Source organism: Pelmatolapia mariae, linkage group LG4 (assembly GCF_036321145.2).
Source record: "Pelmatolapia mariae isolate MD_Pm_ZW linkage group LG4, Pm_UMD_F_2, whole genome shotgun sequence".
Taxonomy (NCBI): Eukaryota; Metazoa; Chordata; class Actinopteri; order Cichliformes; family Cichlidae; genus Pelmatolapia; species Pelmatolapia mariae.
In genome coordinates, this window is record NC_086230.1 from 17,112,826 (window position 1) to 17,123,736 (window position 10,911).

Consider the following 10,911-nt stretch of genomic DNA (forward strand, 5'->3'; position numbering starts at 1 on the left):
CAACTTAAAAAAAGAATTTCAGTAACAAAGGAACCATATCTCATTTACCAAACATATTATAATTAAATTATAATTAATTTAAACCATTTTAAACTTTCTAAAATATTTCATAAAGAGTTCACTTGTAGTTTAAAAATGTTTCTCTACACTCATCATGGGCATGAATGTCATGGTAATTTCTTTGAACTATTCTTCTTCCATGGTGGAATTATTGTACCCATGCATCTTTAATGACTTTCTAAATTAGAATGGGATGCACAAGTTTGAATTTATTTGGGATTTTATGTGATTCACACTGGCTTGTTCAAGTTGAGAAGGTCTCTTGGAGACATTTCAAACAATGGGAAAGTCCAAAGAACAAATACAGGTTACAATGTAACAGTGTGATGTTAACAACTGATCTCCACCAACATCTGCAAGTATTTGTTAACTACCAATTAGTTATTTATGGTCTATAATTTGACAATGAATCAAATAGTGGGTCTTAAGCAATCGCAAAGTAATATTGCCTGTTTGAAATGTCATTCAGATTGAAGGCTCCTCCCACACTCTATATAATGCAGTCTTCCTGGGTGCAGAGAGACTAAGTCCCTGCAGAACTCTCATTTCTTCTCACCTGTACTTAACCTACCTACTACATATGCCAAGATGATGAAGGTAAGTAAATATATACAGTCTTAAGCAGATGGTACAAGCTTATTCTTTACCAGGCTGATGTAACTAAATGAGTAGAGTTATGCTTAAACTAAAGTATAAGCAGTATGCTTTTAGGGTTTTGTTTGTTTTGTTTTTAATTCTGACATTTTGGATTTATTTGATGGCCTTTTATCATTGAAATATTCATCGCAGAGCATATGTGTGCATTAATCATTTCTTAATTGTTATTTTATCTTCTCAGCTACAGACAGTTGATGCAGGGCATTACTGATTATGGGTTGAGTGCATTATTATTTTGTAATGCTATTAACTCTTTTTGGAGTCATTTATTATTTCAGCTTCAGCCAGTAAACAGCACTGTCCAGTGCAGTATCACCAAAACTCCCTTTCTTTATCTGCACAGGGTATGATAATAAAGAACATGACCTTCAAGGTCGGACAAACCCTCACTGTTGTTGGAGTCATCAAATCTGATCCCAAAAGGTAAATGCTGATTAAGGATAAGCTGTATTAGGATTTTTTAAAATTAGTGAGTGAGTCATAGTAAAGTTGAAAATAAAATACATTTATAGTAAAGACCTTTTGTCTCCAAAAGTTAAAATTCACACCAAAATGGAAACTAAATCTCCAGGTAAGAGGAAAAATTTTGATCAAATTTTTTGGGTTGTCTAGACCAAAATATTAAATTTTGCTCTACAAGGGCCTGATATCCACTTACGAGGACATTATACTGTGCCACTGTTCTATTGAATTTAAAACGAATGTCCTCTCATGTGGATCTCATTTTTCTCAGAAACAAAAATCAGGTAAAAATAAAAAATCCGGTAATTTTTTTTCATTCATCAGGTCCAAGTCAGCCCAAATAGAAAAGAGAAATAAAAAATACATGCCATGAAAGAGTTTGGGTCTTAGGATGTTAAAGTAACTGAAGTTTGAATGGTATGCAATATGCAAATACGAGAATTTTTATTTGGGGGTGAACTTTCCCTTAAAGGTAGGTATCGACACTCTGTCTCCATTTTATTAACATTTACTATCTTGGGGCAATTATTGTAGCAAAATTATTTGCAAATCTGTGCCGATAACTTTGTATCTCTATGTCAGTCCATTTTAACCCCACATATCCTAAATATAATGTAATATGTAATAGCATTCTCTCATTGCAGGTTTGCTGTGGATATTGGCCAGAGTGAGGACAAAATTGCACTTCATTTCAACCCTCGTTTTGATGACAGCAGAGACATAAATATAATTATCTGCAACTCTTTTGAGGGAGGCAATTGGCGTCAGGAACAACGTGAGGAACGTTTTCCTTTCAGCCCGGGAAAGGAATTCAAGGTGTGAGAGTGTGTTTGTCCGTATTGCAGCCTTGCTCTTTCATGAGATCTCTGTTGGAAAATGTGTGTCACGGTATCTTTGATAACTTTAAAAACTTCATTATTTGACCTTTTTCTGAGCTATATTACAGTGTTCACATCCTTTGTCTCTCTGTTTCTCTCACTCAAAATGCCTTTTTAGATCTCCATTCAGTTCACTTGTTCAGAGTTTGTGGTGACTTTACCAAATGGCTCAGCGTTCCGTTTCCCCAATCGCATGGGTGCAGAGAAATACTCTGTTATAGGCTTTCGTGGGGATGCTGTCATCAGAAGCATTGAGATCAAGTAAAACGACATCCACCCTTGAATTGCTGAATTGAAATTCTTGTTTTATTTTTCTGCTTGTCTGGCAGCAGATTTTTAGCTCTGCACACAGATGACTGAACATCCTGTTATGGAACTGTGCAGTTTTAAAGTAGTCCAAGGGATCTTTTGGTTTGGATTCGTAGTTTTTTGCTTGTAAGAATTGTATACAGTAAATTATCATCAAGTTTCATTTACTGTGCCTTTAATTGCTTCACTATTCACTATTTGTATTTTCCAAGACTTTTTACTTGTCAGTTCTTTCCTGCAAAAGCATCAATTAAAGCATGTTCTTCTATGAAAAAAACATGACTCTGGTGACTCCTTATACTTGTTTTACAATGTCTTTCATCCTTTCCCAGTGAAACACAGGCATTGCCCCTCTCTGTGATTTGACCTTTTACATACAAGTCATATTTCATACCTTCACAGTTTTGGGTCCATTTTAACTTATGAGAAGTTTTTATACCATAGATTAATTTATCACATATAACTAATCTATCTACTAGTCTATACATGAACTGTTAATCCTTAATTAATGTTTTTCAGAGCAGGATTTTGGAATTGGATTTATTTTTGGAGAAAAATATCTACACAACATCGTGCACAGATTTATATAAGAAATTAACACAAAACAGACATGAAATGAAACAGTCATTCATTTTAATGAATGTGAAAATGGCAAGAACATTGTGGGACTGTCGGGATATAACCATTAATAACCACTACAACCATTAAACACTCACCTCATCGCTGTAATTCTTATACTTCCTCAACTACAATTGATAATTATAATTATTAATGCAATATCAATTAGCACTTGGAATAGAAAACACTAAATATGGTTTGATGTCATTTTGATGGCAACTTTGCAGTTTACTTCACTGTAGTCTCAGAATGTGGAAACAAGCTTTCAATAAAATGACTCCAGCTGCTGGTGGTACATATACATAATAAATGGGATTCAACTATTCTTTTTGAAAAATTATCTTTTTTTTAAGTAAACTTCTTTTGGTTTACAACAGATTTTGTTTCTGAGAAACTGGATTGGGTACAGTTTTAAATATTTTGAACCTTTAAACCTTTGAATAGGAAACTTATTCCTATTCAAAGGAATAAGTCAGGTGAGTTGATTACTGCTATTTATTAAGAAATGCTGAGCAATGTTGTTGAGTTCTTTTCACTGAGACTAAGGGGCTGAGCTCAACTCATGAAAAGTAACCCCACACCATAATCCCTCCCAGCACGATGCAGTCAGACAAGTAGCATTCTCTGCAAACACTGGGTTTTCCTCGGCAAGAAAGATAGAAACTTCACATTTCAAATGTTTATTATTTATTTACTTAGTTATGTTGACTGCTTTTTGAATGACGTGTGAACAAATTGCCACTTTTACACTAAACTCAGGCAAGTCTTATGTGATTATTTTCTGTATCACATTTTGTTATAACAGTGTAATAACAGTTGTCTCTTTTTCTTTATTGGAAGAAGTAGTGAAATGTTTTTGCAGAATGTGGATTATTGAAGTACCTTAGTGTTATCACTGGAGGACAGTGGATGCTCAGATCAACTTTGCTTAGTGTAAATTCCCCTCAAATTCCTTTCCCCTCCAACCATTTTAAGTAAAACAGCCAAGATGGTAACAGTGGGAATTGTCATCTCAATGCTTCAGAACTTCATGTCATCCTTTATACTCTGGATACTGTCCAACAAATGATTATTTTAAATCATTTCCAGAAACCTTCCTGTTTTTAGCTGCCCCATGGTTTTGTCAAGGTCATTTTTCTTGCTCTGTGTTACTATTAATATTACTTTTACCTCTCTGTGTTTCATAGACATTCTTAATACATAACTTTAAACACTGATAGCTGGTGCAAGCTTTGTCTATAATTGAACTGTGCTTTAATTGAAACAGATGTTTGTATTCACTTTTAAATATTTATTATTTTAATATTGAATATTTGATCTTTTAAGGTCAAAATATTCACCATGCAGCATATGTGTACGATTATTACTTCTTTTTCGTCTCATCTGCATAGGCATGCATAAACATGAAAGTTATCTGTTTGCAAGATAAGCACATGCTGCCATTTCCCTATTTCATTTCTGCTATGTGTTCCCAGTATCAGAACTGAGCAAAAACTGAACTGCATTCTGACCTCATTGGCTTGATAAACCCAGCAAATTAAAATAAAGACCTTGTATCACTTAGTCTTTTTTGGATATTATAAAGGGAGTGCAGTGACAGAAGATGAGAAGACATATGCATAAAAGTTACCTATTAGACAGTAAGATAAGCACATGCTAACATTTCCCTATGATTTCTGTCACACCGTCTCGCTTTCACAGTAGCTGAGCAAAGGCTGAATTGCATTTTGGCTTCTTGTACCTTAGGCCTGTGTGTGTGTGTGTGTGTGTGTGTGTGTGTGTGTGTGTGTGTGTGTGTGTGTGTGTGTGTGTGTGTTGCACTGGTGCACAGTGACGGTGCATTCATGGTCACTATTACATCATGTGTAGCTCAGGTAAATTAGAACTTATGTTGGTGATACTTTGACTCATTCACTGCATTCATTTTTTATACCAACTGTATACTCTATATGATAAAGACAACATAAACAGTAGTTAATGGAAATTGTGCATTAGGAAACATCTGCTTACACCTTGTTGAATTTAGTTGTGCAAATCATTAAAGAGCAGTAAACCTCAAAGCAGTAGCAACACAGGTCAGCTAATCACAACCGTTACACAAAGAAATCTCCTGGAGCTCTGAATAGATATTATTGTAATTTTTGTCAAGTCATATTTTAACCCCTCAGAACAATAGCAAAGTCCAAAAAAGTCAGTGAAGATCTAAGAAGGAGAATTGTAGGTTTATTCAAGTTCAGACAGTCTTTTGGAGGCGTTTCAAACAAACAGTGTAACAGTGGGATGTTAACCACCAACATATGCAAACATTTTTTAACTTCTAAATTAGTTATTTATGGTCTATAATTTAACTATGAGTGAGGTAGTGGGTGTTTAGCACTGGCACAATCCTATTGGCTGTTTCACATATCACTCAGGTTGAAGGCTCCTCCCACACTCTATATAATGCGTCTTTCTGGGGTGCAGAGAGACAAAACCGTGCAGCACTCATTTCTTTTCACCTGTACTCAACTTTGTACATCTGCCAAGATGGTGGAAGTAAGTAATATGACTATTTTCTCTTTGTGTTGCATGACCAATAAGGACAGTCTTAAACCATAATTCTAACACGGATTCAACCGACGTTTGCTTTTAGTTTTATTGAGATTTTGGAGTTTTGATGAGCTTTGATAGTCAAAATATTCACATTATTGGGCATTATTGAATATGGGTCATACAATGCATTGTTGTTTAGTAATACTACTGACCTTTATTAGGGCCAATTATTACTGCAGTCTCAGTTAGAAAACAACACTGGCCAGTGCTGCATCACCAAATGTTTCTTCGTTTTCTGCACAGAAGATGACAATAAAGAACATGACTTTCAAGGTTGGACAAACCCTGACTCTTGTTGGCGTGATCAAACCTGATCCCAAAGAGTAAGTACTGATTAAAGATAAACTGTATTATGATTTTACACATTATTCTATGATTGTAAAGTTGGGAAATAAAATCAAATATTTTAATGCATAAAAGATAACAGTTACTGTATTTTCAACTTCTATTCCAAAAATTCTTGCACGTATCTCTCATATATTTTTTATTCTGTCCAGTTGGCATAAAAATTATAACTTGATCCTAAGGTCATAAGATAAATGTGTACATTTGATTTTGGTGTGAACTATCCTTAAGACAGCTGAAGCTTAAAGTACAGCTATGAAACATATCATTTTTGTGTTTAATACAATATAAGAATTTCATTAGCGATTCATTTAAGTTACATGATGTTTTAAACTTCCTGTGCTTCCTTCTTTTTTAAAATTGCCCTAAGAATTTGATTATGGGGTGAACGGTCCCTTAAATCTATTGTAGCAAAATTATTTGCAAATGTGTGTCAAAAATGCTATATTTGTATTTCAGTTTATTTCAGCCCAATGTCCTTCCTACGCATCCTAAAAGGAATATAAGATGTAATAAATATTTGTATGTCTGTACATTGCAGATTCACGCTGGATATTGGCCCCAGCGTGGACAGAATTGCATTTCATTTCAACCCTCGCTTTAATGCAAAGGGACAGACAAATAAAATCGTCTGCAATTCTTTGGAGGCAGGCAATTGGTGTAAGGAGCAACATGAGGATTGTTTTCCTTTCAGCGAGGGAAAGGAGTTCAAGGTATGAGAGTGTGTGTCTATATTTTCACCATATATATATATATACATATATGTGTATGTGTGTGTGTGTGTGTATTACAATCAATCTATAATTTGTCTCTCTGTTTCTCTTCACTCAAAATGTCTTTTTAGATCGCCATTAAATTCACACCTTCAGAGTTTGTGGTGACTTTACCAAATGGCTCAACATTCTGTTTTCCCAACCGCATAGGTGCAAGGAAGTACTCTGTCATTCGTTTTGGTCAAGATGCTCACATTAGAAGCATTGAGATCAAGTAAATCTACATCATCAATTCACATTGCTTGTTTTATTTTTCTGCTTGTCTATCAGTAGGTAATATGTCCCCAAAGGTGGATGGTGACCGTGCCAACCTTGAATCTCATCACTAATTTCATTTTTTATCTTAAAGGAATTTAGTTTGTTGAGAGCCTGATCCAAACAGTTTTGGATGTAAAGATGGGATGTAAGATAAATATTTTCTTTGGTTCTTGACACAGATAACTGAAGATGTCATACGCAGTTTTAAAGTAGCCAAAGTGATTTTTCTGTTTGGAGTTAGCAGTTTGCTTGCAAAAATTAAATAAAGTGTGATCAAGGTTTTCTGCAAGGTGTCTTAAAGTACTAAAGCATTTGTCTGAATTCCCAAGACATTTCACTTGTTCTTTCTTTATTGCAGCAACATTAATTAAAACACATTATTTTATGAAAAAACATGACTCTGGTGACTCCTTATTCTTGTTGTTTTCATCATGTTTTATGACGCCTTTGGGCCTTCCCCTGTGAAATTACTTCATAGGTGAAACTGTCAATGCTGTGGTCTGTAATTTAATTCTTATTATGGGTTGTATTTTATAACATGAGGGTCAGCTTTGACTCACAGTAACTGTACGTACCAAGGGTTGTACTACAGATCAAATTACAATATATATCTATTCTACTTGATATTATTAAATGAATAATTATGAATAATTGTATGTATGTCTAAAGAGAACAAAACTCTGTAGCAGGGGCGATTTTAGCCCATTTTTGGGGGTGCTTCAGCACCCCCAAAATGAATCAAAGCACCCCCAAATATTTCTTACTTTTTTTTGACAATATTTGCTGTTTGTGTGACACACTACTAAAAATATAAAAAGCATACAGTACTTGGTTGAGACGGAACATTTTAACAACAAAAGTAAAGATAACCCCTCCCCCCTCCCACAATGGTTTGTTCCAGCTCGCCCCCACTCTGGCTCTAGGGTCGTTGCTGCCAGAGCGATGGTAGCTGAGACGCAGGGGAGCGGAGGTGGAATGCCTGGATTAAAACAGGACATATTAGCAGCATTTAACCTTCAGTTACTCTTTATGTAGTTAGATAGGAGTCATGTTTCTTTTTTAGCTGAAAAACCTTACACCCAGGTAACCTGCAGTGTTGAAAACGTGTTTTCCAATGATGTTTTCTACCCTACAATCCGTCCTGCTCTGTAGTAAATTCAGCGACATTTGACCGTCCTGTTGCTCCCACTGAAATTTATACAGCCTATTTAAAATCTAAAACTTAAAATTGTCCCTAGCCTGCTGTTGTTAACACTGTCCTGTTTGAAATGGATACTAACTAGCTAACTGACTGAATGCCCATTAACCTTATAACTCCTGTTGTGTGTGTTTGTGTACAGAGAGGACAGCCAGGTTCATAATGGATATAAGGAAGTTTTTTCAAAAACAGGAGCCACATTCAGGTAAAAGTGTAAGAACAAATGATCCATCAATAAAGGATAATGTTGGATCAGTGTTTCAATATTTTATATCTTTTATTAGATGTTCATGTGGTTTGGTTATTTGCCTTTTGGTTGAAAGTACACTGAGAGAGGACTTTTCGTTAGTGATCTTAATAATATTTTTTTTTTCATATTAATGTAATTTTTTCATCTAATTGAATCCAATCTATTTGTGTATGATTGTCAGTCCAAAGAGGGAGAGAGGAAAGAGGAGAATGTGAGGAGAAAGTACAAGGTCAGGAAGAACCAGGTAAGAAAACAGACAGGGAACAGTGACAGGCAAAACAGAAACTATTAAACTGACAAAGAGAAAAAACCTGATTTTACTCGTACAGTCTGGAAGTTGTGCTCTCCCTAAATTAAAGCTGCTATACAGAATCTGCAAAACAAACTGGGTTGAAACATTTTTGACCCTCTTTAACAACATTCCAACATAACATTATCATTGATTGGGGAGATTAAAATTAATGATATATTTTTATGTGGTTCAGCCACAACTCTGCTAAAACCTCAGCCAGTAATGGGTAGGCCAACTTTTGGACTGTCCAGTTGTCTGTATGACTGCCGCAGTACATACATCACATTTGTGCACTATCAGAAAGTGCCAAACAGAGCCCTGGTGGAGTGAGGAGCTGTAAAGAGAAGCAGAGTGCTCTGTTTATATTCTAAAACTGGTTTAAGCTAGCTTGTTTCAAAGATTCTGTACTGCAGCTTTAAATGTTTTCCAAAAGCACACATACACTTCTCCAAAAGTTGATTCTGTTCATCTGGACGTAGCGTTTTGTGGGAGAAACGTTTTATCACTCATCCAAGTGACTTCTTCAGTCTCAGCTGACTGCAGGTTTCCCCAATCTTATAAACAGTACATTTGCATAATGACTGAAACCAGCCCACTGAAGGAACAATGGGCTGGGAGGTCAGTTCCTTAATCTTAATCACACATACACTTATCAGTGTTTCTCAAACTTTTTACAGTGTGTACCACCTGAGAAAAATGTCAAGCTCTCCCAAGTACCACTATGAAAGCATGAAACTCATAAATCTTACAACACAAAATTAGTATTATTAAATTAGTTAAATTAGTATCTGCAGTAAAGATTTTTTCATACATTGTATACATTCTACCACAGGCAAAGTTGCCTCCATTTTTATAGTTTTTATTAATATTTTGTAATAATTTATTCTGTTTTGGGAGTGTTTTTTATGTATCTGTATTATATTATACATACACATTAAAAGTGAATCTCTGTCCAAAACATGCACTCAGTTTACTTCTTACTCACTATGAGCATCATTTAAATAACCTTTATCAGATTTGATGGTTTTGTTACAGACTTTTCAAAAAAGTGTTTTGCTTTTCTTTCACAAATGTGGGGATTAAATTGTGTTAAAATGTACAAAACGGTGATGTCATGTTTTGTGACGAGGACCCAGGCACAGAGAGACTTGATGAATTTAAGAATCTTATGATTTAATAAAGAAATCTGCAGACTTGCACAGAGATGGTAAAATTATGATGACTGATAACGGTGACGAAGACAACAGACGACGAGGACAGGGAGGAACAGGGGTTTAAATGCACCAAGGAGACAGTCAGAGGGAACTCGGGACAACTGGAGACATTTAAGGATGCAGGGACTCACAGAGACAGGGAAGAAGTCTCATTGTGACGTGTAAAGTTTATCTTGCCTGGCTGGGCAGCTCTCTGGGTGCTCAGCACCCCCAAAGCTCTGATCCTAGAATCGCCCCTGCTCTGTAGGTAGCTCCAAGTTCAATTAAAAATCTCACAAAATGGAGCAAAATAGTGTGAGAGTGCAATCCCCAAATTTTGCTGGTATCTACGGTCAGTTTTATAGATGAATAGCAAAAGTTGCACTATATTTTCAAACACAGACAGTCAGGCAGACAGAGTCGTCACAATATAAACAGCCTCCAGTAATTGACAGGCTCCAAAACTGGAAACTGTGTGACCATATTTTGGCATTGCAATGTTTTATGTTCTGTGTATTCCTATATCAAGACCATTTAAATCCCTTCTAGAGATAAACTGATCTGGAAATGCCAGAGTTCTTTTCACTGAGACTAAGGGGCTGAGCTCAACTCATGAAAAGTAACCCCACACCATAATCCCTCCCAGCACGATGCAGTCAGACAAGTAGCATTCTCTGCAAACACTGGGTTTTCCTCGGCATGAAAGATAGAAACTTCACAGTTCAAATAGGAAGTTGTAATAATAACTACTAATTAAATGCATATGTAAGCAGATAAATGAGTGAAAAAGGTGAGTAAAAAAAGAAACACTCAGGGAAGCCCCCAGCAGCATTGGTCTTTTGCAGCATAATTAAGGGAGGATTCAGGTTCAGACATAATAAAATGATATAGTACAAATAAAAATGCACAATGTATCGCCAACTGCTCCACCTGTAGGAAAAACAAACATAAAACATCTGGAACAGCAAAAATTGAAGATGCACAGGTACATAAATCAACATGTTTTTGTGGTGTGTGTGTGTGTAT

The 10,911-nt window shown here is 35.6% G+C and overlaps 2 protein-coding genes across 3 annotated transcripts; both read left to right on the forward strand.

Moving 5' to 3' along the window:
* Nucleotides 1–598: 598 nt before the first annotated feature.
* On the forward strand, nt 599–2,606 carry LOC134625379 (beta-galactoside-binding lectin-like). The gene is made up of 4 exons (XM_063470598.1): nt 599–657; nt 1,061–1,140; nt 1,824–1,995; nt 2,176–2,606. Exons 1-4 carry the CDS (start codon nt 649–651, stop codon nt 2,320–2,322), a joined length of 408 nt encoding a protein of 135 aa, XP_063326668.1. The 5' UTR covers nt 599–648; the 3' UTR covers nt 2,323–2,606.
* A 2,857-nt stretch (nt 2,607–5,463) lies between these two features.
* LOC134625380 (beta-galactoside-binding lectin-like) lies at nt 5,464–7,309 on the forward strand. Of its 2 annotated transcripts, none has more exons than XM_063470599.1 (4): nt 5,464–5,519; nt 5,820–5,899; nt 6,463–6,634; nt 6,766–7,309. In XM_063470599.1, exons 1-4 carry the CDS (start codon nt 5,511–5,513, stop codon nt 6,910–6,912), a joined length of 408 nt encoding a protein of 135 aa, XP_063326669.1. In that variant the 5' UTR covers nt 5,464–5,510; the 3' UTR covers nt 6,913–7,309. The 2 variants fall into 2 exon arrangements, with proteins under 2 accessions (XP_063326669.1, XP_063326670.1); XM_063470600.1 differs by having other exon boundaries at nt 5,474–5,519; nt 5,823–5,899.
* The last annotated feature ends 3,602 nt before the right edge of the window (nt 7,310–10,911 follow it).

What these genes read in the sequence shown, in the direction of transcription:
- LOC134625379 (XM_063470598.1), top strand. An exon ending in ATCAAATCTGATCCCAAAAG is followed by an intron (nt 1,141 to 1,823) that starts GTAAATGCTGAT and finishes CTCTCATTGCAG; the next exon opens with GTTTGCTGTGGATATTGGCC. An exon ending in GCCCGGGAAAGGAATTCAAG is followed by an intron (nt 1,996 to 2,175) that starts GTGTGAGAGTGT and finishes ATGCCTTTTTAG; the next exon opens with ATCTCCATTCAGTTCACTTG.
- LOC134625380 (XM_063470599.1), top strand. An exon ending in ATCAAACCTGATCCCAAAGA is followed by an intron (nt 5,900 to 6,462) that starts GTAAGTACTGAT and finishes TGTACATTGCAG; the next exon opens with ATTCACGCTGGATATTGGCC. An exon ending in GCGAGGGAAAGGAGTTCAAG is followed by an intron (nt 6,635 to 6,765) that starts GTATGAGAGTGT and finishes ATGTCTTTTTAG; the next exon opens with ATCGCCATTAAATTCACACC.